The sequence below is a fragment of the Podarcis cretensis genome, assembly GCF_951804945.1.
Source record: "Podarcis cretensis genome assembly, chromosome: 2".
In the NCBI taxonomy this organism is placed as follows: Eukaryota; Metazoa; Chordata; class Lepidosauria; order Squamata; family Lacertidae; genus Podarcis; species Podarcis cretensis.
This window is the reverse complement of record NC_137171.1, coordinates 89,441,096-89,462,356: the sequence shown is the minus strand read 5'-3', so window position 1 is coordinate 89,462,356 and position 21,261 is coordinate 89,441,096. Positions and strand designations below refer to the sequence as shown.

The 21,261-nt window shown below is 41.9% G+C and overlaps 1 protein-coding gene and 1 long non-coding RNA gene across 5 annotated transcripts in view; one reads left to right on the top strand and one right to left on the bottom strand.

Annotated features, from left to right (window-relative positions):
* LOC307209446 (uncharacterized protein C3orf20 homolog) overlaps positions 1-21,261 on the bottom strand; it is a gene marked incomplete at its 5' end in the record, with an annotated part of 48,833 nt that overhangs the window by 18,174 nt on the left and 9,398 nt on the right. The window contains 6 exons of one of the 2 annotated variants that reach the window (XM_079964508.1): positions 8,782-8,889; positions 10,648-10,969; positions 14,338-14,539; positions 16,599-16,722; positions 19,757-19,888; positions 20,789-20,909. In XM_079964508.1, the coding sequence (XP_079820634.1) occupies positions 8,782-8,889; positions 10,648-10,969; positions 14,338-14,539; positions 16,599-16,722; positions 19,757-19,888; positions 20,789-20,909 (1,009 nt within the window). The remainder of the gene's footprint in view (positions 1-8,781; positions 8,890-10,647; positions 10,970-14,337; positions 14,540-16,598; positions 16,723-19,756; positions 19,889-20,788; positions 20,910-21,261) is intronic. The other variant, XM_079964509.1, reaches the window with a different exon arrangement.
* Positions 12,436-21,261, top strand: part of LOC307209481 — a 32,001-nt gene continuing 23,175 nt past the window's right edge. For 2 of the 3 annotated variants that reach the window (XR_013835596.1, XR_013835597.1), the window contains exons 1-2: positions 12,443-12,553; positions 16,670-16,727. This is a non-coding gene — a long non-coding RNA (uncharacterized lncRNA). Of the gene's footprint in view, positions 12,554-13,955; positions 14,140-16,669; positions 16,728-21,261 lie in introns of all 3 variants that reach the window. The other variant, XR_013835595.1, reaches the window with a different exon arrangement.

Genomic DNA, 21,261 nt, shown 5'->3' with positions numbered 1-21,261 from the left:
GAAACATCATTCACTTTGGGAAAGCAGAAACAGTACAGGTCTTACAGCCTGACCACAGAAAGGCTTACTGCAAACCCTTTTCGGCTGTTGTGTCCCTCGCAGGCAGTGCCTGCTGACCACACCCCTATTCCCCACAAATCACAGGAGGTTACCAGCTCCTTTTTGTGTGTGCCAGATATCAAGACAGCGACATATTTTCACATTTCTGTAGGTGTGTGTGGTTGCAGCAAAGTTCAGTGGCTCGCTCTTGGATATATAGAAGATTAAATTGCCAAAAGTCCTGTATTTTAAAACTATTTGGTGTGTGTTTGTGTGTTGGGGGAGCATTATTGCCTAAAAGAACTACTGTACAGAAATATTGCTACCACAAGGCAAAGAGTCCACTTTTCTTTTCTTTTTTAAAGGAGGGTTTGTTGTAATTAATTTTAAAATTTATGGTGGGCATGCCTCCCTACTACCTAGGGCCAGTTAAAAAACTTGTTTTGTTTTTGTAATAGATTCATGTACACAAATAAATAATATTTCTATTCAATGTACAGCAATAGCAATATGTAATGTACATATCTGCAGGCAATGTGCTATTGGATAGGGGGCTCTTATTACAAAAGGGTGTCAAAACTATTATGGAACTTGAGCTTTCTGGGCAGCAGGGGAGCACAGAGGAGAAGAGAATTTGTTTGTGCAGCAGAATGTCCTTCGGCCTCCAGACTGGAGAGGAGTGTAGCCCTTCAGAGTAAATAAGCTGGCCTTACCTTACTACTAATGCAGTACAGTAGTTTATTTTTTATTTTTTTAAAAAAAGCGTACACTGTAAAGGAAAATTCATTGGGCAAGAATAAGATTACAGAATATGGACATATCATGCTGGATAGAAAAGGCTCAAAAGCAGGTGGAGGTCAAAGACAGGACACTGCAAGTGCCTTACTGATGTTCATATGGGGCAAATGAATCCATGATAGGGGAGCAGCAAAAGTAGCCAAGTTGCTGTCCTCCAGATGTTATTGGACTACAACACCCATCATCCCTGACCTTGCTTGCTGGGATTTATAGGAGCTAAAGTCCAACAACATGTGAAGGGCACCACCTTGGCTATCCTTGCTGTTTGCTCAGAAGCATCAGCTTTCCTGAGTTCTCTACATCTCTCGTTATATGTATGGGGGCATATCAGTACTGGTTAAAATGAATGCATGTAGGTTAGGATGGAGCAATGATGCTTTTGCCAGCTCCCCACATTCATTCACTTAATGGATTCCATTTACCTGAAATAAACATGTAAAAGGTAAGTATCCCTAGACTTAAGACAGGACAGGGGGTGGTGTGTGCAAGGCACAACACCACTAGGCAGATAAGTGGAACAGCAAGAGATGGGCAGTGAGGCTAGGTGGAGTGCTCATGGAGAAGAAGGAGGGGGTGCATTGCAGGGGTTGGACTAGATGGCCCTTGAGTCCCTTTCAACTCTAAGATTCTATGATTCTAAGTCAGAGCAAGAAAGGAAAGTCTCAAAAGGCTGACTGGCCAGGAAGGGGTGAAGAGGGTAAGAGAGGAAAGAGACGTGGGTGGGAGAGAAAGCGTGGCAGGCCACAGAAACAGGCACATGAGCCAGGAGAGAAGGCATAATGTGGAATTGCACAGGAGAACTAGGAGGGGCCACGGAGAGAACAAGGGGTGTGGGTGGAAGGCCTGAGGAGGCAAGGATATGAGATCAGGGAGGTGGGACGGAGGGGCTCGGAAATGGTAAGGGTCCCTATAGGAAATGGGTGGCTGGCAACCACATGCTCGCCCTGTGTGATTTAGCGTTGCTTCCGTGCAAGGAACAAAGCGTTCATTGTGAAGCCAAAGTTCTTTGGCAGCTGTAAGTTGCAGCCTCTTCTCTTCCCAGCTCTGCCTATTCAGAGCATCAGCAGTTCCCTCTAGTGGGCTACTGCTTCAAGTGCCATAGAAAGCACGGTATTACTAAGTTTTAAAAGTCAACTTTACGTAGGAAGTAATGAAGTTTCAGGTGGTATTCACTATTTTCCTTTTTTAAAAAAACAAATACCCAGCTGGACAGATGGGAGTTGTTGCTGTCATTGATATTGTTTGTTATCTTTATTTTAGATTTATGCAGAAATTGTTGTGTACTTTTTGATTAATTTGGTCATGTGCTATATTTTTATGATTATTTTGTTTGTAATTATGTAATTTCTTATATGTTGTAAGCCGCCTTGAGCATGGTTTTACCTTTGGGAAGCGGTATACAAATAAAATGATTGATTGATTGATTGATTGATTGATTGATTGATTGAACTACAGTTCCCTGGATTCTTTGGGATAAACCATGACTGCTTTAAATGTATATTACAGATGGGGCCTTAGTCTGAATATGTAGTCGGCACCAGAATGATTCATTAACCCTGTGAATGTCACAGCCATAAGATATCGACAAGGCAGTCTCAAATACACCTGCTGGGCTTGCCCATTTTTATCTAGAGAAGAAAAATAGTCTCTATGCACTCATTAATTTACCTCTGTATATTATGGCTGACAGTGCATAGATGGTCTATGGCCATGGGTTGCAATTTACAATTTCTTTCAGGTTGGAAGAACAAATCCTTGTGTGTTCAACAAATCTTTCCAGCTGATAAAAACACCCCAGATATTACTGTTCTTCTAAGTCATTTTATAATCCGGTTTTTGCCCCCTGTGTACAGACTAAGATGGCCAAATAAATATTCTATGCTTGATTCTTCATATGGAGTCAGCCTGCAAGAGTACAAGAACCCTTGTATTCGCTCTTCAATAGGCAATATTTCGATACAAAGAAACAATCCTTTTCAGGATAAAGGCATGGATCTATTTATTTTTACTTATAAAAATATTTATAGGCTACCCCATCACATAAAATATCAGGGCAGTATACAAGTACAATAAAATGTGACATAAAAAAGATACAAAACAATCATAAAAATAGCTGGTTCATCTTGGAATAGTTTGAACAACTGAACAGACCTGTCAGTATAAAGAGGTCTTCAAGAGATGTCTGAAAACTAGCTGTGAGGATGTGTGCTGAATTTCTGCTGGAAGTAGGGCTGTCATATATCTGGATTTTCCCAGATATGTCCAGGAATTGGAGTGTCAAAATAGCATTTGGGTGGATTATTGATGAATCAGCAAATATCTGGGGAAACCTAGACATATGACAACTAGGGCGAAAATGCTTTAAAAATCCCTTTCAAGAAAAGCTCAACAACTTCCCCCCCCCAAAGAAAAAAAAAGGTCAACAACTTTGTCCAGATTTTCCCCTTTGGGAATATGGCAAGTCTAGCTAGAAGAGTATTCCTCAGCAATGAACTAGTGAGAATAAATGTCTGACTTCTAGTTGAAGCTTCTTCTGGCCGAAGACCTTTTGGCACCTGAGGTGAACCACAAAATGAGACTCCCTTCCCCACCAGGGAAGAAGCGTTGAGTGAAGATCTGCATCAGGAACAAAGGGGCGAGTGAAGATCTACATCAGGATCTGCTGCCCCCCGTAGATCCTGCTGCCTGAGGCGGTCACCTCACCCTGCCTCATGGGTGGGCCAGGTCTGCAGGGGAGGGGGCAGCTAACAGTGCTCCTCTGGATGATCTCAGTGACTGAGCTAGATTCTAAAGGCTCAGGTGGTCCTTAAGGACTCAACTTGTTCAGGGCTTTGCTTATGAATACAAGAAAGTTGAACCCGGTCTAGTAGCATATAGGCAGCCAGTGAGGGTATTTTAGCAGAGATGCCATATGCTGTTGGCCACCTGCCCCTGCCAACAGTCTTGTTGCTTCTTGCTGCACTTAACTGGAGCTTCTGGACCAGGCCCAAGGATAGTGCCACACACAGCACAGAGCAGTATTCCCAAGGTTAGCAATGCATAGACTACAGTGGATGCTACCGACTGAGTTTTTAATAGTATTTCAATTCAGTTTTTTAAATTAATTTGTTATCATTTCATTGCTTTATACGGTAGCTTAGTGTTGCATTTTATTTAATTTTTTGCTTTGCGAGCCACTCAGAGAAGTCATCACAAGACGGCTATATTAATGCAGTAAATAAATAAAATAATCCAAGGGAATGCTCACCAGATGCTGCTGCCTGGCACCCATCCATATTCAGCCAGTTATTATGTAGATTATTTGCACATGTCACATGCAAATATTATAGTTGCAATTCTAAACATATTTGCTTGGAAGTAATAGCATTTGCTTGGAAGTAATTAGCATGCCCCTTCATGGATCACTGCCTTGCCGTGGCGAAGGGGCTTGAAGAACTCAAAGAAGCTATGAACTATGCCGAGCAGGGCACCCAAGATGAACAGGTCATAGTGGAGAGTTTTGACCAAACGTGATCCACCTGGAGGAGGAACCAGCAAGCCACTCCAGTATCCCTGCCAAGAAAACTCCATGGACAAAGACAACAGGCATATAAAAGTTATGACGCTGGAAGATGAGCCCCTCAGGTCGGAAGGCGTCCAACATGCTACTGGGGAAGAGCGGAGGACAAGTACAAGTAGATCCAGAGCTGATGAAGCGGCTGGGCTAAAGCCGAAAGGACGTTCAGTTGCGGATATGCCTGGAAGCGAAAGGAAAGTCCAATGCTGTAAAGAAAAATATTGCATAGGAACCTGGAATGTAAGAACCATGAACCTGGGTAAGTTGGATGTGGTCAAAAATGAGGTGGCAAGAATAAATATTGACATCCTGGGCATCAGTGAACTAAAATGGATGGGAATGGGTGAATTCAGTTCGGATGACCATCATATCTACTACTGTGGGCAAGAAACCCGCAAAAGAAATGGAGTGGCCCTCATAGTCAACAAAAGAGTGGCGAAAGCAGTACTGGGATGCAATCTCAAAAATGATAGAATGATCTCGATACGAATCCAAGGCAGACCTTTTAACATAACAGTAATCCAAGTTTATGCACCAACTACTGGTGCTGAAGAAACTGAAATTGACCACTTCTATGAAGACTTACAACACCTTATAGAAGTGACACCAAAGAAGGATGTTCTTCTCATTATAGGGGATTGGAATGCTAAAGTAGGGAATCAAGAGATAAAAGGAACAACTGGCAAGTTTGGCCTTGGAGAGCAAAATGAAGCAGGGCAAAGGCTAATAGAGTTCTGTCAAGAGAACAAGCTGGTCATCACAAACACGCTTTTCCAACAACACAAGAGATGACTCTACACGTGGACATCACCAGATGGGCAGCATCGAAATCAGATTGATTATATTCTCTGCAGCCAAAGATGGAGAAGCTCAATACAGTCAGCAAAAACAAGACCTGGAGCTGACTGTGGCTCAGATCATCAGCTTCTTATAGCAAAATTCAAGCTTAAACTGAAGAAAGTAGGAAAAACCACTGGGCCAGTAAGATACAATCTAAATCAAATCCCTTATGAATACACAGTGGAAGTGAGGAACAGGTTTAAGGATTTAGATTTGCTAGACAGAGTGCTTGCAACATTATACAGGAGGCAGCAACGAAAACCATCCCAATGAAAAGGAAATGCAAGAAAGCAAAGTGGCTGTCCAATGAGGCCTTACAAATAGCAGGGGAGAGAAGGCAAGCAAAATGTGAGGGAGATAGAGAAAGATACAGGAAACTGAATGCAGATTTCCAAAAAATAGCAAGGAGAGATAAGAAGGCCTTCTTAAACGAGCAATGCAAAGAAATAGAGGAAAACAACAGAATGGGAAGAACCAGAGATCTGTTCAAGAAAATTGGAGATATGAAAGGAACATTTCGTTCAAAGATTGCCATAATAAAGGACAAAAGTGGTAAGGACCTAACAGAAGCAGAAGACATCAAGAAGAGGTGGCAAGAATACACAGAGGAATTATACCAGAAAGATATGGATGTCTCGTACACCCCAGGTAGTGTGGTTGCTGACCTTGAGCCAGACATCCTGGAGAGTGAAGTCAAATGGGCCTTAGAAAGCACTGCAAATAACAAGGCCAGTGGAAGTGATGGTATTCCAGCTGAACTATTTAAAATTTTAAAAGATGATGCTGTTAAGGTGCTACACTCAATATGCCAGCAAATTTGGGAAACTCAGCAGTGGCCAGAGGATTGGAGAAGATCAGTCTACATCCCAATCCCAAAGAAGGGCAGTGCTAAAGAATGCTCCAACTACCGCACAATTGCACTCATTTCACACGCTAGCAAGGTTATGCTTAAAATTCTACAAGGAAGGCTCAAGCAGTATGTGGACCGAGAACTCCCAGAAGTGCAAGCTGGATTTAGAAGAGGCACAGAGGAACCAGAGACCAAATTGCAAACATGCGCTGGATTATGGAGAAAGCTAGAGAGTTCCAGAAAGACATCTACTTCTGTTTCATTGACTATGCAAAAGCCTTTGACTGTGTCGACCACAGCAAACTATGGCAAGTTCTTAAAGAAATGGGAGAGCCTGATCACCTCATCAGTCTCCTGAGAAATCTCTATGTGGGACAAAAAGCTACAGTTAGAACTGGATATGGAACAACTGATTGGTTCAAAATTGGGAAAGGAGTACGACAAGGCTGCATTTTGTCTCCCTGCTTATTTAACTTATATGCAGAATTCATCATGCAAAAGGCTGGGCTGGATGAATCCCTAGCCGGAATTAAGATTGCCAGAAGAAATATCAACAATGTCAGATATGCAGATGACACAACCTTGATGGCAGAAAGTGAGGAGGAATTAAAGAACGTTTTATGGAGGGTGAAAGAGGAGAGCGCAAAATATGGTCTGAAGCTCAAAATCAAAAAAACGAAGATCATGGCCACTGGGCCCATCACCTCCTGGCAAATAGAAGGAGAAGAAATGGAGGCAGTGAGAGATTTTACTTTCTTGGGCTCCATGATCACTGCAGATGGTGACAGCAGCCACAAAATTAAGAGACGCCTGCTTCTTGGGAGGAAAGCAATGACCAACCTAGACAGCATCTTAAAAAGTAGAGACATCACCTTGCCCACAAAGGTCCGTATAGTAAAAGCTTATGGTTTTCCCAGTAGTGATGTATGGAAGTGAGAGCTGGACCATAAAGAAGGCTGATTGCCGAAGAATTGATGCTTTTGAATTATGGTGCTGGAGGAGACTCTTGAGAGTCCCATGGACTGCAAGAAGATCAAACCTATCTATTCTCAGGGAAATCAGCCCTGAGTGCTCACTGGAAGGACAGATCGTGAAGCTGAGGCTCCAATACTTTGGCCACCTCGTGAGAAGAGAAGACTCCCTGGAAAAGACTCTGATGTTGGGAAAGATGGAGGGCACAAGGAGAAGGGGACGACAGAGGATGAGATGGTTGGATAGTGTCTTCAAATCTACAAACATGAGTCTGACCAAACTGCGGGAGGCAGTGGAAGACAGAAGTGCCTGGCGTGCTCTGGTCCATGGGGTCACGAAGAGTCGGACACGACTAAACGACTAAACAACAACAACAATAGCATTTACTCCCAAGCAGACATGCATAGGATCTAGCTCTTTTAAAAGGGTCTTGGTGCTTAAATTTCTGGTGAACTCAGAGCTAACTAAATTAAATCTGGGGTATAAAGGATAATATACATCTATGAAAAAGTTGAAAAGAGTAGATTAATTATGTCAGTACTAATTATGATCACAACAATATTGTGGAAGAGGGGAGAAAGTTATCTTATTTTCCCACTATTTCTTTTAACTATTTCTTCCCATGTGAATAATCTTGGGTGCCAGCCTTCTGCTGAGATGAATCAAAGTTCTTACCAGTGACCCACACCCCACCTCTGATTCACTTCCACCCCCATTTTTATGCAGTTAAAATATTCTCTCCTGCTATTAGAATCAATGTTGCCTGTACTTCAAAGTGGTATATAATATGATTAACTGCACTGGGACAGAGCAAGGGTGAAGTCAGCCAATAGATTCTTCTGTGCTGAAGGGAATGAATAATATCCTCCAAATCCTTTGAAACTCTGAACTTGACTACCCAGTGTGTTAGACTTCCATGGTCAGCGGTTTACAAGCATTTAATAGAGCACAGAAAGGCTTTCATTATCTGATTTGGCGCCTCTGTCAATGGGTCTAAATAAAAAACATCTCTCCTTATGTGCTTAAGGCTCCCAAGAAGAGAGCAATATACTGTAGGAATAACTAGAGTGGGAGCCCCAGTCATTCAACACAGTAGCACATTTTCTGTACAAAACATGAGGTTTGGGGGAGTCAACTGAATTCCAAGCTCTATTGCTCACTTGTTATATATAGACAGATATTAAAACAGATCATGATGCTGAGTTCACAGGTCAGATGATGAGATTAAATCAAGCGGAAAGAGTGCTTTTAAATCTTCTGTTGGAAAAGAAACCAAAGAGAGGAGACAGGTATTTTACAGTGTATTTATAGGGATTGAGAATACAGTGCATAATCATTATGTAACTAGGACTACAACCCTAAACATACTAGGGAGTTCTGTGAAAGTCAACCAAGAGTCTCGTCAGCACTGGATATAGGGTACTTCCCCTGCACAGGGTGCTGAGCTAAGGAGCCACATAATCAGCTATATTTATATGGGTACCTACTGAAAAGATCAACTGTACCAAAAGGAATTACTATGAAAAGAAATATTTGGGGGCCCACCCAATTTTGTCCTTGTTCAGGGCACCATATTACCAAAATCCACCCCTGGTCTAGTGGCACCTTATAATAAATTTATAACAGCAAAAGCATTAGTGAACTCCTCAAAAGGTAGCGGAGTCTCATTTATTAGAAGTTTGTGTGTCTGTGAATTTTTGCTAGAAGAAAAAGACCAGATACTTACTACCACCATTCCAGGAACAACGGCATGCTTCTGCACCAGCAAAGGAGGATTTTTGTTTAGAGGGCACTCAAGATCATATCTCAGGAAGCGGAAGGGATCATGCTTGCACTGGGAATGGAACAAGTGATACTGTCAGTATATTGGAAAGGTACTGGGGGTTTCTGTTCTAACCAATCAAATATGTGTAACGTTTCTGATGCTAGGAAGCAGAAACAGTCTAGCACAGGAACTAAATATTGCCAACTCCAGCAGGCAGGCAAATGAAGTGGAGACAGTGAGGGCTCTAGCAGACCTCTCTGTTTTCCTTGCATATGAGTAGGGTGTTTTTCGTTCTCTTTTCCCACCCACTGTTTGAAAACCTGACTGAAAGCAGGGAGAACCTGTAGCAGAGACTTATTCCAGCCATTGGCCATATGAAACTGCTAAGAGACTATGAGAAAGGCTGAGATTATCAGCTTCACCGTAGAGCCCACTGAACCCACATCTCTCTTCCCCAAGGATTGATTTGCCATACATTGCTTCCTTCATTCCAAAGTCACCAAAGCCAGTTTGAGACTGATATCTATCTACTGCAGGCACCTCAACTGTTGCCATGCCCTGGTAGCTTAAACTGAGGCAAAGTCCAACAGCAACAGTGCTCTAAGGAGTACTAGGTTTCTGAATCTAGCCTCCATTTTGATTTCTCACAATGTGCTGATGTAGCGTTAATGTGGCACATTGTGGGGAATTAAAATGGCAGCAAGATCCAACCATTGTGTACTGGTCAAACAAACATTTTAAGGCGAGTCCAGGGCAGACATCAGCAATGAGCCCTGCTGAGATGCTGTGGTCCTGGCAACTGCCCATGGATGACAGATACTGGCACAGGCCCTGAAAATGAATGTGTTGCAAAACGATATCACAGCCTGGAGGGATCATTGTGGGGAGGGAAAATGTTGTGGCTGGAGTTCCTGTGCCTGTAACAAAATATAAAGCCCTCTAACCTCTGTGTACATTTTTCTTGAGGGATACGAGAAATTCACAGAAGATAAATACATAACAGTCACATTGCTAAATTGCTATTCGATATTCAGAGGAAATAAATACCACTAAATACCAAATTCTGAGGACAACTGGTGGGGGATCTGTTTTTCACCTTCTTGCCCTGCCTGTGGGCCACAAGATGGCTGCCGTGGGAAGCAGAATAGTAGACCAGATGGGCCTTGGCAGTCTGTTCTAGCAAGGCATGTTCTCATCAGGCAATATGTGTCTGTGTGCGCATGAGCTGCCTAAATGACATGGAGCCTGTCCAATACCTTTAGTGAAAAGAAGCCAAGTAAACAGGGCCTCATATCTAAGGTGTGTATATGCTTCACCAAAATCCAGTTTAAGTACCAAAGTAGTCCTATTCTTATGACAAGGAAAGACTGGTAGGGTGTTGTGAATCAAATATGGAAATAAGCAGAAGCTGTTTATGTGTATGACTTTAATTTACAGTGTAATTCTATGGATGTTTTGCAGTTCCATTGTGCCTATTGGGGATTAGAAAGTGGGCATAACATTGCAGCTTTATCTATTTTGAGAGGAGTGACAAAGAGCTTTTGGTGCAGAGAATAGAAGGGGTCACCCAACCATTGGAAGGTCTCCTTTTGGCTTCCACCCTCATGTTCCAGAGTTTATCTTATTCTCAGCTTCTATACGCTCCAGAAACATGCTTTTAAACTTAATTAAAATGAACAGGAAGAAGACTTCTGTGTCAGATATCAAATCCTATGCTCACAAAATACAAACACAGATGTACAACCAAAACAACATGTCTGTGTGTGTGTGCCTGCGCGCGCGCCCGCGCGCATGCGCACACACGCACATGTTTAGCAGCTAGCTTACCTGAATACAAGGTGAGGGACGGCCGTGTTGCATTTGTATGTACAGATTTTCGATGGACCACTCAAAGAAAGGGGAGTAGGAATGATCTTGAGGCGAGATCACACAGATCACAATGACCTGATCAGGGTCTCTTGGGGCAGTAATAAACTTTTCAAATTCCAAGTCTGTAATCAACGGGATCTTCACCACACACCTGCAGCATAAATCATCTCCATCTTTAGACATAATTTTGTGTAGCACGACTGGACAGTCAGCAAGAGAAATTGCCCAAGGTTCTGGTGGACGAACTGCATCCTTAGCTGCAGACACCTCTGCTTTGCTCCTGTGAGAAGCACGTGATGCGGTTGTGAGAGAAAGAGAGGTAATTGTGTGGGTGGGGGGCAGAGAAAGCAAAGTAAAGTTGCGACTTGAACCCTAGTCAGAGGTTGGTTAGTTATTTTAAGCATTTTCATACTGCTCTTCAATTGTATTCACGAGGGTGGCATACTAAAAGCACAGAACCATTAAAACATAAATAAAATAATAATCTAAAAGACACAGAATTAAAAGAAGTAGCATAAAACAGCCAGCAGCATTTAAACTGTATCTTCCAACATGGGGATATAAAAAGTTATTTCTGCCTGGGACTGAAAGGACAATGAAGTTGGTACATATGGAAACAGGTGGTCCTTGGGATGCTGTCTTGTATTGAGTCAGGCCAACTGTCCACTGAGCTCAGTGGTGTTTACACAGACTGGCAGCAGCTCTCTGGGATTTCATAGAGGGCTTTCTCCCAACCCTACCTGCAGATGCTGAGAACTGAACTTGCAGCCCTTTGCACACAAAGCAGATGCTTTACCATAGAGATGTGTCCTTCTCAAGTACAGTCCTGTTATGGTCCATCAAGGGCAAAATGCCAAACATGATAGAAAGCAGGCTACATAGTTGAAGACCTGGTCAGCAACTAGTTAAGGAGATGAAGGAATGAGTGGTGGGCCGCAGCTCCAATCAAGTCTATCATCTTGCCAAGTGGCTTGCCAACAATCTCTCTTTCCATAGCCCTTATCCCAGTTAATGCCTCTTTAATTTTGGGGCTAGCTAAGGAGGGGCAAGGGAGAAGCTGGGTTTGGTTTTGAACTTCCCAAAACAAAATGTGAACCAAAAAGCAGCAATCTTTTGAAATCTGCAGTTTTCTGAATTTTGTGGTGCAGTTCTCCAGGCCCCCTCCCCCCAATGTTTATTAGGGGAAAGCGTGGACAAAACTGTGAACACACAAAACTACATTATAGCAGGGAAAACAACATGCAAGCCCATTAGGATAAATGCACACTAAAATGCTGGTGAATTTTGTGAGGGCTTCTTTTGAAAATAATCAATCAGTCAATCACAAGCTGGGGTAAAGGTGTAGTGAACTAAAGATTGGAAAAAGGAGAAACTGAGAGAAACCAAAATGGACAGATTTGTCCAGGGTTGGTAAAACAGGTACTGGGTTTTCTACAGATTGGTGTTTGTCAGCAGTAAAGAGAAGGTTTTGCTGGGGAAAATGGCCTGACACAACAACAAGAACACTCCAGCCCATGCTGAGAATCCACAAGCAGAAATCTGTATGAGGAGTAATTCTCCCTATAGTTTCTCTCCTGTTTACGTTTTTTGCTCTTTTAGTGCTCCAGGGAACATTTAGTACAGCAGTTGTCAATTTAGTGACCTTCTGATGTTTTGGACTAAGGCTCTGTGATGGACAGAGCTTTGGTCAGCCTCCTGAAGACTTCAGAAGCCAATCAATGAAGAGGGAGTGAAGAGTTCAAAATTTGAACCTGACAGTTAAACTGTCAGATTGGGATGCACTATAAAATAGGAATCAGGCTGGGAAGGGAAGGGCTGAGTTAGGGCTGAGACAGAGATAAATGATTTTTAATAGATTTTAAAAGTATGTGATACTGTGTTTTAGTATTAATGTTGTGTTTTTATTGTTGTAAACAGCCCTGGGACCTTAGGGTGAAGGGCAGGAATAAATTGTAGTAGTAACAACAACAACGATAATAAATTGTCAGATGGGAATCAGACTGGGATTAAATTAGAGCCTGGAAAGGGATTAGCTAGGCAGGGCAATCCTGATTATTTCCCTGAGGGGAAGGTAAAGCTTTTCCCAAAAGGGCCTGGGTGTGTTTTATTGGCTTAGTAGAACAAAATAGCCATCCTAGGAGGAATCAGTTTATTCAGAAACAAGTTAAAGTGAGAGTTTTACGTAAAGTTCTTAACTATCTCTATAAAGAGCTTTTGACTGAAACGAAGGGTTGTGCCTTATCAAAGTAACCATTACACTATAACCCTTATCAAGAGTGTATAAATGAAATTCCAGTTCAGTTTACAAAGTGCCTCATCGTTACTTGGATCCTCTAGTTGAGGGATAACTGGCCACAGGTTTTCTCTTCACATTATTAAAAATCCTTGCGGCTGGATATTAGGAAACACTACCACATACAGATAACATCAGACCTCTCAAATCTTACTGACGACAGGGAGTGTCTAAATTTCAAAGAACCCAAATCTGGTCACATTACCTCACTCTCATCTTTATCAAGGGAGGTTGCCACAATGCCACAGGCTCCATTCAGCCCCGGCCAGGTAGAAGTGGAAGTCCAAAACCATCAGGTGGGCACAGGGCCAGATTTAGGTTTGATGAGGCCCTAAGCTACTGAAGGTAATGGGGCCCTTTATATGTCCAGCTGTCCTCTGTCAACAACAAATTGTCTCTGTTTTTAGTGTTGAATATATGCTATATGCAAAACAAAATAAAAGAAAAAAAATTCCTTCCAGTAGCACCTTAAAGACCAACTAAGTTAGTTCTAGGTATGAGCTTTCGTGTGCTTGCACACTTCTTCAGAGCACACGAAAGCTCATACCTAGAACTAACTTAGTTGGTCTTTAAGGTGCTACTGGAAGGAATTTTTTTTCTTTTATTTTGTTTTGACTATGGCAGACCAACACGGCTACCTACCTGTAACTGGAAATATGCTATATGGTAATTTATGGACCTCATAGGTATCTAAAGCCACATAACAAATAGGAGCCTACACAACACAAAACACTGTTGCTGTATGTAGGTTTTATTTTATTTGTTTTTTATCTTATATTCTGGAAATGTACATCCAGGTTTTTTCCCCTTTAAATTTTTGGGGGGGCACCCAAGAGAGCAAGGTCTCAAGCTACAGCTTGTTTAACTTATACGTAAATCTGGCACTGGGCGGGCACCAAGTTGGCAAAGACCGATTTAGCATCCGTGTTCATGAAAATGCACCCATTATGGCAGCTTTTTTTTCCTACTACAGGATGCTTGCCAATTTGGGCATTCTTTAGTGCACCTGAGACCAAGCATCTCTGCATCCTGCACCTTCTGCATCCATTTCATGCCTCTGATGCAATGTGCCATGGCCTACAAGTCAGAAGCAGCCTGCAGGGCAGTGTTGTCCATCCAGTTTCCCACTGCTGCCAGCTGAGAGGCAGATTGGCACAGTAAGGGTGCATGAAGGGAGCATCAGAATGGCTCTAGCGCTGCACCCACACCACACCTTGCCCCTCTGTCCTGATTACTGCTGCCCACTGAAATGCCTGCTTACAAGGATCATATCTGCAGCTGGCTAACCCACATGATTAGTCCTGCTTTTCTATAGAAACTAAGACACTTCCCCCACAAAAGATAACCTCACTGACCTTGAAGAAGGCCTATATTTCCCCCTGAAAGGCTTATCAAAGGCAAGATTCCGTGTAAGATATGGCTTGACGACTGATCTCCGTTTAGCAGCCAAAGGTCTGGTATCAACTCGATCCCAGGCCAGAAGTACTGGGTCCTTTATCAAAAACTTCACTTGCTTTGAAGGGGCAAGGTCAATTGGATAGTCTACACAACATATCCCTGCCATAGAAACCAGAAGACAATTGTCAGTTATTTTTGGCAAGGCAGGCCCATTGGAGCTACTGGGGCACAGCTCTCCCAATGAGAATGTCACACTTTAAGAAGAAGAAGAAGAAGAAGAAGAAGAAGAAGAAGAAGAAGAAGAAGAAGAAGAAGAAGAATTTATTATTTATACCCCGCCCATCTGGCTGGGCCTCCCCAGCCACTCTGGGCGGCTTCCATAAAAACCAAAAATACAGTAAAATATCACACGTTAAAAACTTCCCTGAACAGGGCTGCCTTAAGATGTCTTCTGAATGTCAGGTAGTTTTTTATCGCTTTGACATCTGCTGGAAGGGCGTTCCACAGGGCGGGGGCCACTACCGAGAAGGCCCTCTGCCTGGTTCTTTGTAGCTTTGCTTCTCGCAATGAGGGAACCGCCAGAAGGCCCTCGGCGCTGGACCTCAGCGTCCAGGCAGAATGATGGGGGTGGAGATGCTCCTTCAGGTATACTGGACCGAGGCCGTTTAGGGCTTTAAAGGTCCGCACCAACACTTTGAATTGTGCTCGGAAACATTATTATTATTATTATTATTATTATTATTATTATTATTATTATTATTATTTACACACAAGCACCTGTGCAGATATGGCGCTTCAGGTTGCAGGCTTTTCATGTTGCAAATGGGCCTCCGGAATGGATCCCATTCGTAACCAGAGGTACCACTGTACATGAATTTTGAGTATCAAGACTGCCAGCTTTTCAGTCCCAGTTGTGAAGGTTACCCCTCCCTCTTGTTGTTACGAGGGCAATTCCAGCACCTGTATAGGGCAACAGAGGGCTGATTGAAGAGCAGTCCTTCTTGCCTTCTGAGCATGCTCAGAGCTATTTCTTTGAAGACCCCATCTCCAAACAGTGCAAAGCACTTTATACTAGTCAGAAGAAAAATGTGGTTGCTAGCTTGAGCTATCTTTTTGACTAAGAGAGTGCAATGGGAGACACAGTGTGAGTCTCTTTTGATAATAAATATCAATAATTCTTATTTAGGTTTTAAAATGCTTTGTGTGTGTGTGTGTGTGAGAGAGAGAGAGAGAGAGAGAGAGAGAGAGAGAGAGAGAGAGAGTTTGGTAGGCTACTGCAAGAACAGGATGTTGGTCTTTGGTCTGATCCAACAGGATATTCTGCTGTGGGGATTCTATTTGTACAAAGGATACATGTTGTAATATCGCCAAATTAAATACAAAGAGCTTTCTCACTGGTGAGGCACTCTGTGCATGCTCATTTCATTTATTTCGGAGTCTCATAGTGCCTAAACAGGTTGTGGTTTGTGGGGCACTAACATCACACTTTGATTGAGTTAGCTATTGTCTACACACTTTCCTTCTCAGTAAGCCAAAAATGGTAAGAGCCTCATTGTCGTTAAAAAACAACAAGCACACCAGTTTCTTGAGTCTTTCCTTTTTAGGTTATGCTTTCTTTTGTTCATTATTCCAAACGTGGTCCCCTTCACTCAATACAAAATTGGGGCAGGCAAACTGGACAGAGACTGTTTTTTTTAAATTATTTATCGGTTTATATCCATTCTACTTTTCCTCTGAGGAGCTCAAGGTGGCATTCATGAGTCTCCTTTTCCCCAAGTTATCCTCACAGCAACCCTGTGGAGCAAGTTAGGCTGAGAGCCAGATGGGCCAAAGGCCACACAGTGAGTTTCATGGCTGATTCTAACACTGCAGATATGAATATAAGCACAAAACCTTTTAAAAAAAATAAAAAATCTGGTTCCACATTCTGAATTTTATACTTTTTAATGTTTAGATTTTGAACTTTTAGTGGAACAAGTGAGAATCAAGAATTTGGCCACACCAAGATTCAGCCTTTACTGGATGAAAGACCATTTCATTCATTCATGGGGTGTGTGTGTGTGAAGCTTGTACAATAATTCATTTGAGTTTTAATTTGTATCATCATGGTGGGTGTGGGTTGGTTTAGGTGTGTAAGAGAGATAGAGAGACCTCATGATGCAAATTAAATTACATGCAATATGAATACCACATGACCAATAAGAATTACTATACCTACCTGAGACCATCAAAATGCCATTTATAAATTGTCTCACTATCTTCTCAAACCTCTTCTTAATCTCTGTTAAGGCTCTGACCCATTGTCCTTCCTGGTCACCACTATCTGTGCTTTTCCCAGTCGGCTGCGGTAAGTAAAGAGAAAAGGAATTATTATTATTATATTTGGGCAAATGGAAATTTATCCATGGGAGAAGTGGCCCTTGCTGCACTTTGTGCTATTAGGAAATAAGGCAATATCCCCTGCTAAAACCCACAATACCAGCGTGCACAGTTCAGCACCTAACCTTCCCCTGAATGCACAAGGCACTGCAGTTACAAATTCTAGCAAATTTTACAAATATGGATTTGAAATTTTTTTTTGTTTTCCTAACACATACATCAACAGTTTTGCTCTCAACGAGAAAAGGGAATTTAAAATATACATACATATCTATATATCTATATATTGTACACACAGACACAGACACACACACACACACACACACACACATACACACACACTGTATTTAAGAAGTGGAAGCAGTAGGGGGGAATGCCAGCTGGGACAACAATGAATTCTTAATCTAAAGAATGGCCCAATTAACACCAAGTGGCTGAGAAATATGTCATTCAGCCAGCCTATGAAGGCAGCCTGTGGGGTAATAAAGCATTTTAATGCAAAGGCTGTCTTTCCACAAAAGTGCATTCTCAAAATAAATATTTAGAAGAAAGACCAGGAAATAGGCTCTTAAAGAAAGAAGGTTGCCTTTAATGCAGGTTTCAGTGCCGTTCCTGAGGGCTACTCTTCAAAGGTCAATGGCACTCCAGGGAAACAATTTGAAAAGAGTCAAATGTGGCATACCTTCTTTTTATTATTATTAAGAAAGAGGCAAGCATAGTTTGCTTACTCGCCTTCATAGAAGAGTTAGCTTTTGCTGATAAGCATAAAACCCGGCTACAGGGATGTGTTAGCTAAAGGGCACAGCACTCTAATGTGTGAGGCTTAAGGCAATGTGCTGGAAAACTTAGGACCAAATAATGCATGAAACCAAATGTGCTGTTAGGAATCACATTGGTGGAAGCGTATGCACAGTCTGGTCACCTCACCTCAGAAAGATTGATGCAGAGCTAAAAAGGGCTCAAAAAGGGGCAACCAAAATGATAGAGGTGGTTACTGCTGAGATCTGTGATACAAGCATGAGGCATCCCTTGTGATGAGACATCGCTAGCAGTACAATGTGCGATAGCGTAACACAAAAATATCACCGCAAATGTTAAACTCTGCCTTTTCTTATCCGGAATGGAAACAACCAGACTAAAATGATACTCCTTAGGCTTCCTGTTTCCAGCGGTGAGAAATGTCTGACTCCCACACGATCGGACCCCAGCCATGCGGGTAATTCAGGGTTAATATGGGGGTAATTAGCCCTGGCAGACTCCCGAGGGTGGGAGAGGACTGTCTCGTAGACCCACAGACCATCCGAGATTGTCAGCTTGCATCAAGGTGCAAGCGGCAGGACGCTGGGTCCCACAGCACGACATGGCTGGCACTCTCCGAAGTCACTCTCATAAGCCGGAAATATCTATTTGATAAAATTATTAGATTTGGACAATAAACAGACATAGTTTGGACCGAAGAAAATTGAGAAAAACCTGCAGAACTGTACAGTCCCTGGTGTTTAAGCTCAGACTTCAAAGAGATTCTCATCATGGCATTTGGATTATGGAGGTGATTGGTATGTCCTTTTTTCTCTTCTCAATATCTACAATTGGTTTTCTATGCCAAGCCTCATCAAGAAACCTTTTTTTTTTAAAGTACAGATGGACTTCTATTTATAATTAAGTATTTAATTGCACAGCTTTACTTAGACTTGAAAGACTTGATAAAGATAAAAGAAGAAACAAGATGGCGCTTGTTAATATGACACAGCACGGAAATATAAGAATTCCTCCCTTTTGTGAGGGAAGTAGGAAATATTTGCTAGCTGACTTTATAAAGACTTGAGACAATAATTTGGGATAACATACAGTGCATCTGTGTGCAGAATTTCTTCATTATGAGCGAGAGAGAAGGCCAAATGGATGTCTCACAACCCCCCTTCTAGGGCCCAGAGGGGGGATTGTGTGGTCTCCGGGAAGACTGATCGATCATCAAATGACTTATATCTGTGGAATACAGTTCATTTACATTGCAACATTGCAAACATTATGCTCAACAATTTAACAATTAACCACATGGAAGTTACTTCGTCATCAAATTTCAAATGACAAACTTGGACAACAGCCTGGATTGGACTGATTTAACAACTTGGAAGTTGCTGCATCATTAAACTTCAAATGATAGACTTGGACAACAGCCCAGATTGGAAGACTGGAATGAAATCAGGAAAAGCTGCGCTGGCAAATCGATAGTTGAAAAAATATATATACATAAACAAAGCTGAACTCAACGGATGAAAGGATATATGATTTCTGACATGACTGAGAATCGCATAGCGAGGGACGGAGAACTTTAAAGCGTTAAGATCGGAATGTGGAAAATATGAGAACAACAAGAAGAAGGCAGGAACGAAGATATTGTAGATATACTTCAGAGGTCCAGACTATGGGAAGCCCAGAAAAAATTAATAATTAGGACTGTAATTTGGTTGTTTTTTATTGGATTATAATTGGATTGTGATTATGATTTGATGGATATGTTAATTGGCTGTTTTTATTGGAAAATTAATAAAAAATATTTTTTAAAAAATGATACTCCTTCATCGAGTGGATTGTAGTGGTAGCTATGCAGTTTGTTGTATGCTATCTTAAATGACTATTCCATTTTTAATGCTTTGTGAGAATTTACTATGTATATGTGATTTGTATGTAAGCTGCCTTAGGAACTTACGTTGAGGGATGATCTGATAGATAGATAGATAGATAGATAGATAGATAGATAGATAGATAGATAGATTCTATCACAATCTACAGTGTACGGAGGTAAGACTTTTGTATCCCAAAAAGAGAGATAACAGAAGAGGGATTGCTGTACTAGAGAAAATTAGACCTAGGACACGTTTTCAAATGTTACTTCTAGAAATTTCCCTCAGGGTTATGAAAAAGTCAATTGACCCACAGTTACTGGATATCCTATTGTTATTTGCAGCACGTGGTTTCCATGCTGTCATTTCTTACCTGCCTATCAGATTTGGATCTATGTGTGCATCCATCTCTTACCAAAGACAAGGTGATGCTTTCACTTTGTTCGGTGAAAGTAATTGTCATTGAATTTTGATTAAGAACCTTGAGTTTTAGCTGTTCATTTATCTAAGGAATAAATGAAGATAATGAAAGTCTTAGGGTCTGATTCACACAATTGGCATTTGCCACTGTCATCATGCTTACAGGATTGTATCCAGGGTCAGTCCTACTCAGAGCAGTCCCATTAGTGGACATGACAGACTTAATTTCAATGAGTCTTACCTGAGTATAATTTAGTTGGGTGCAGTGCAAAGTGTAAAAGCCTTCTTTCCCACATCTAAAAGTTCCCTCAACTAGTGGTGATGAATTTGTGGGGAAATGTTGCCCAAATTTGGGGTGCAGGCTCCAAATTGTTTAGGCTTCACGTTACTGTGATTCTGATGGGGAGTTCATTATAGTACTTTATGTCCACAGCAAACTCAAGTCTTGGACAAATGGGGCATTTGAGTTCCAAGCTAGATGACATTAGTTGTGTGAGTGCACTCAACACGCCATGAGCTAAGCCATGGCCTGGCTAAGTGTGTTATCCAAACCTAACCTCATGGATTCTCATCCAGACAACTCACAAACAAATCTTGATTACAGCTCATGGTTTATCTGGAGCAAGACAAACCACAAACCAGGGTTGAGATGACATACTAAGCCAAACCAAACCATGTATTAGCCCCCAGCAGCACAGCAGAGGGAGGACCAAGGGAGAAGTTCAGCAGCTGTGATCTTGTCTCTGGGAACCCTCACACAAGTGAGTTTGTGGCAACTAGCCCAATGCCTGCTGGCAGTTCTGGGATTTTTAAAATGTGACTCTGGAAACCAGCAGGAACAAAGCATAATCTGGAATCTCTGCCTAGAATTTCTCTCAGCTAGAAGAGCACACTTTTAGAGATATTTGTAGAATTCTAGAGAGACAGCTATTCCAAAAATGTGAGATGTTAGTGGATTCTTTGGTCTGAGAGTTTCATTTGATACCTGATAGTCCAACGACTGCAGAACCTGGTTTTTGGAATACCAGCTCCAGTGCTGGGTTAAATAGCCATCCTTGTCTCTAATGCTCCCTCCTTCATTATTCATCATCAGTGCTATTGAACAGCTGGGTGAGAGGAAAAACAGTTAAACTATGCAATTTAATACTAAGGGAGAAGTTGGTGGGAATACATACATAATAAAGATTCTGACTGTAGCGATTGCAGTAATATTGGGAAATTCATAACAAGGAACTCAGTGGCCCAGTTTTTTAATATCTTGAACTGATGTGATTGAACCATGATATCCGTAGCCCACAATAGATGTTATAATACTGTTGCACACCTCCCCAGTCTCCAAGCAGTGTGAGATTCCAGAGGTTCCAGGCACTTACCCAGGGTTCATGTTTCTTTGCGAATGAGGCACAGCAGAGATTGTGGCACCTTTATGATAGAGGGTTTATTTGCATATATATATAG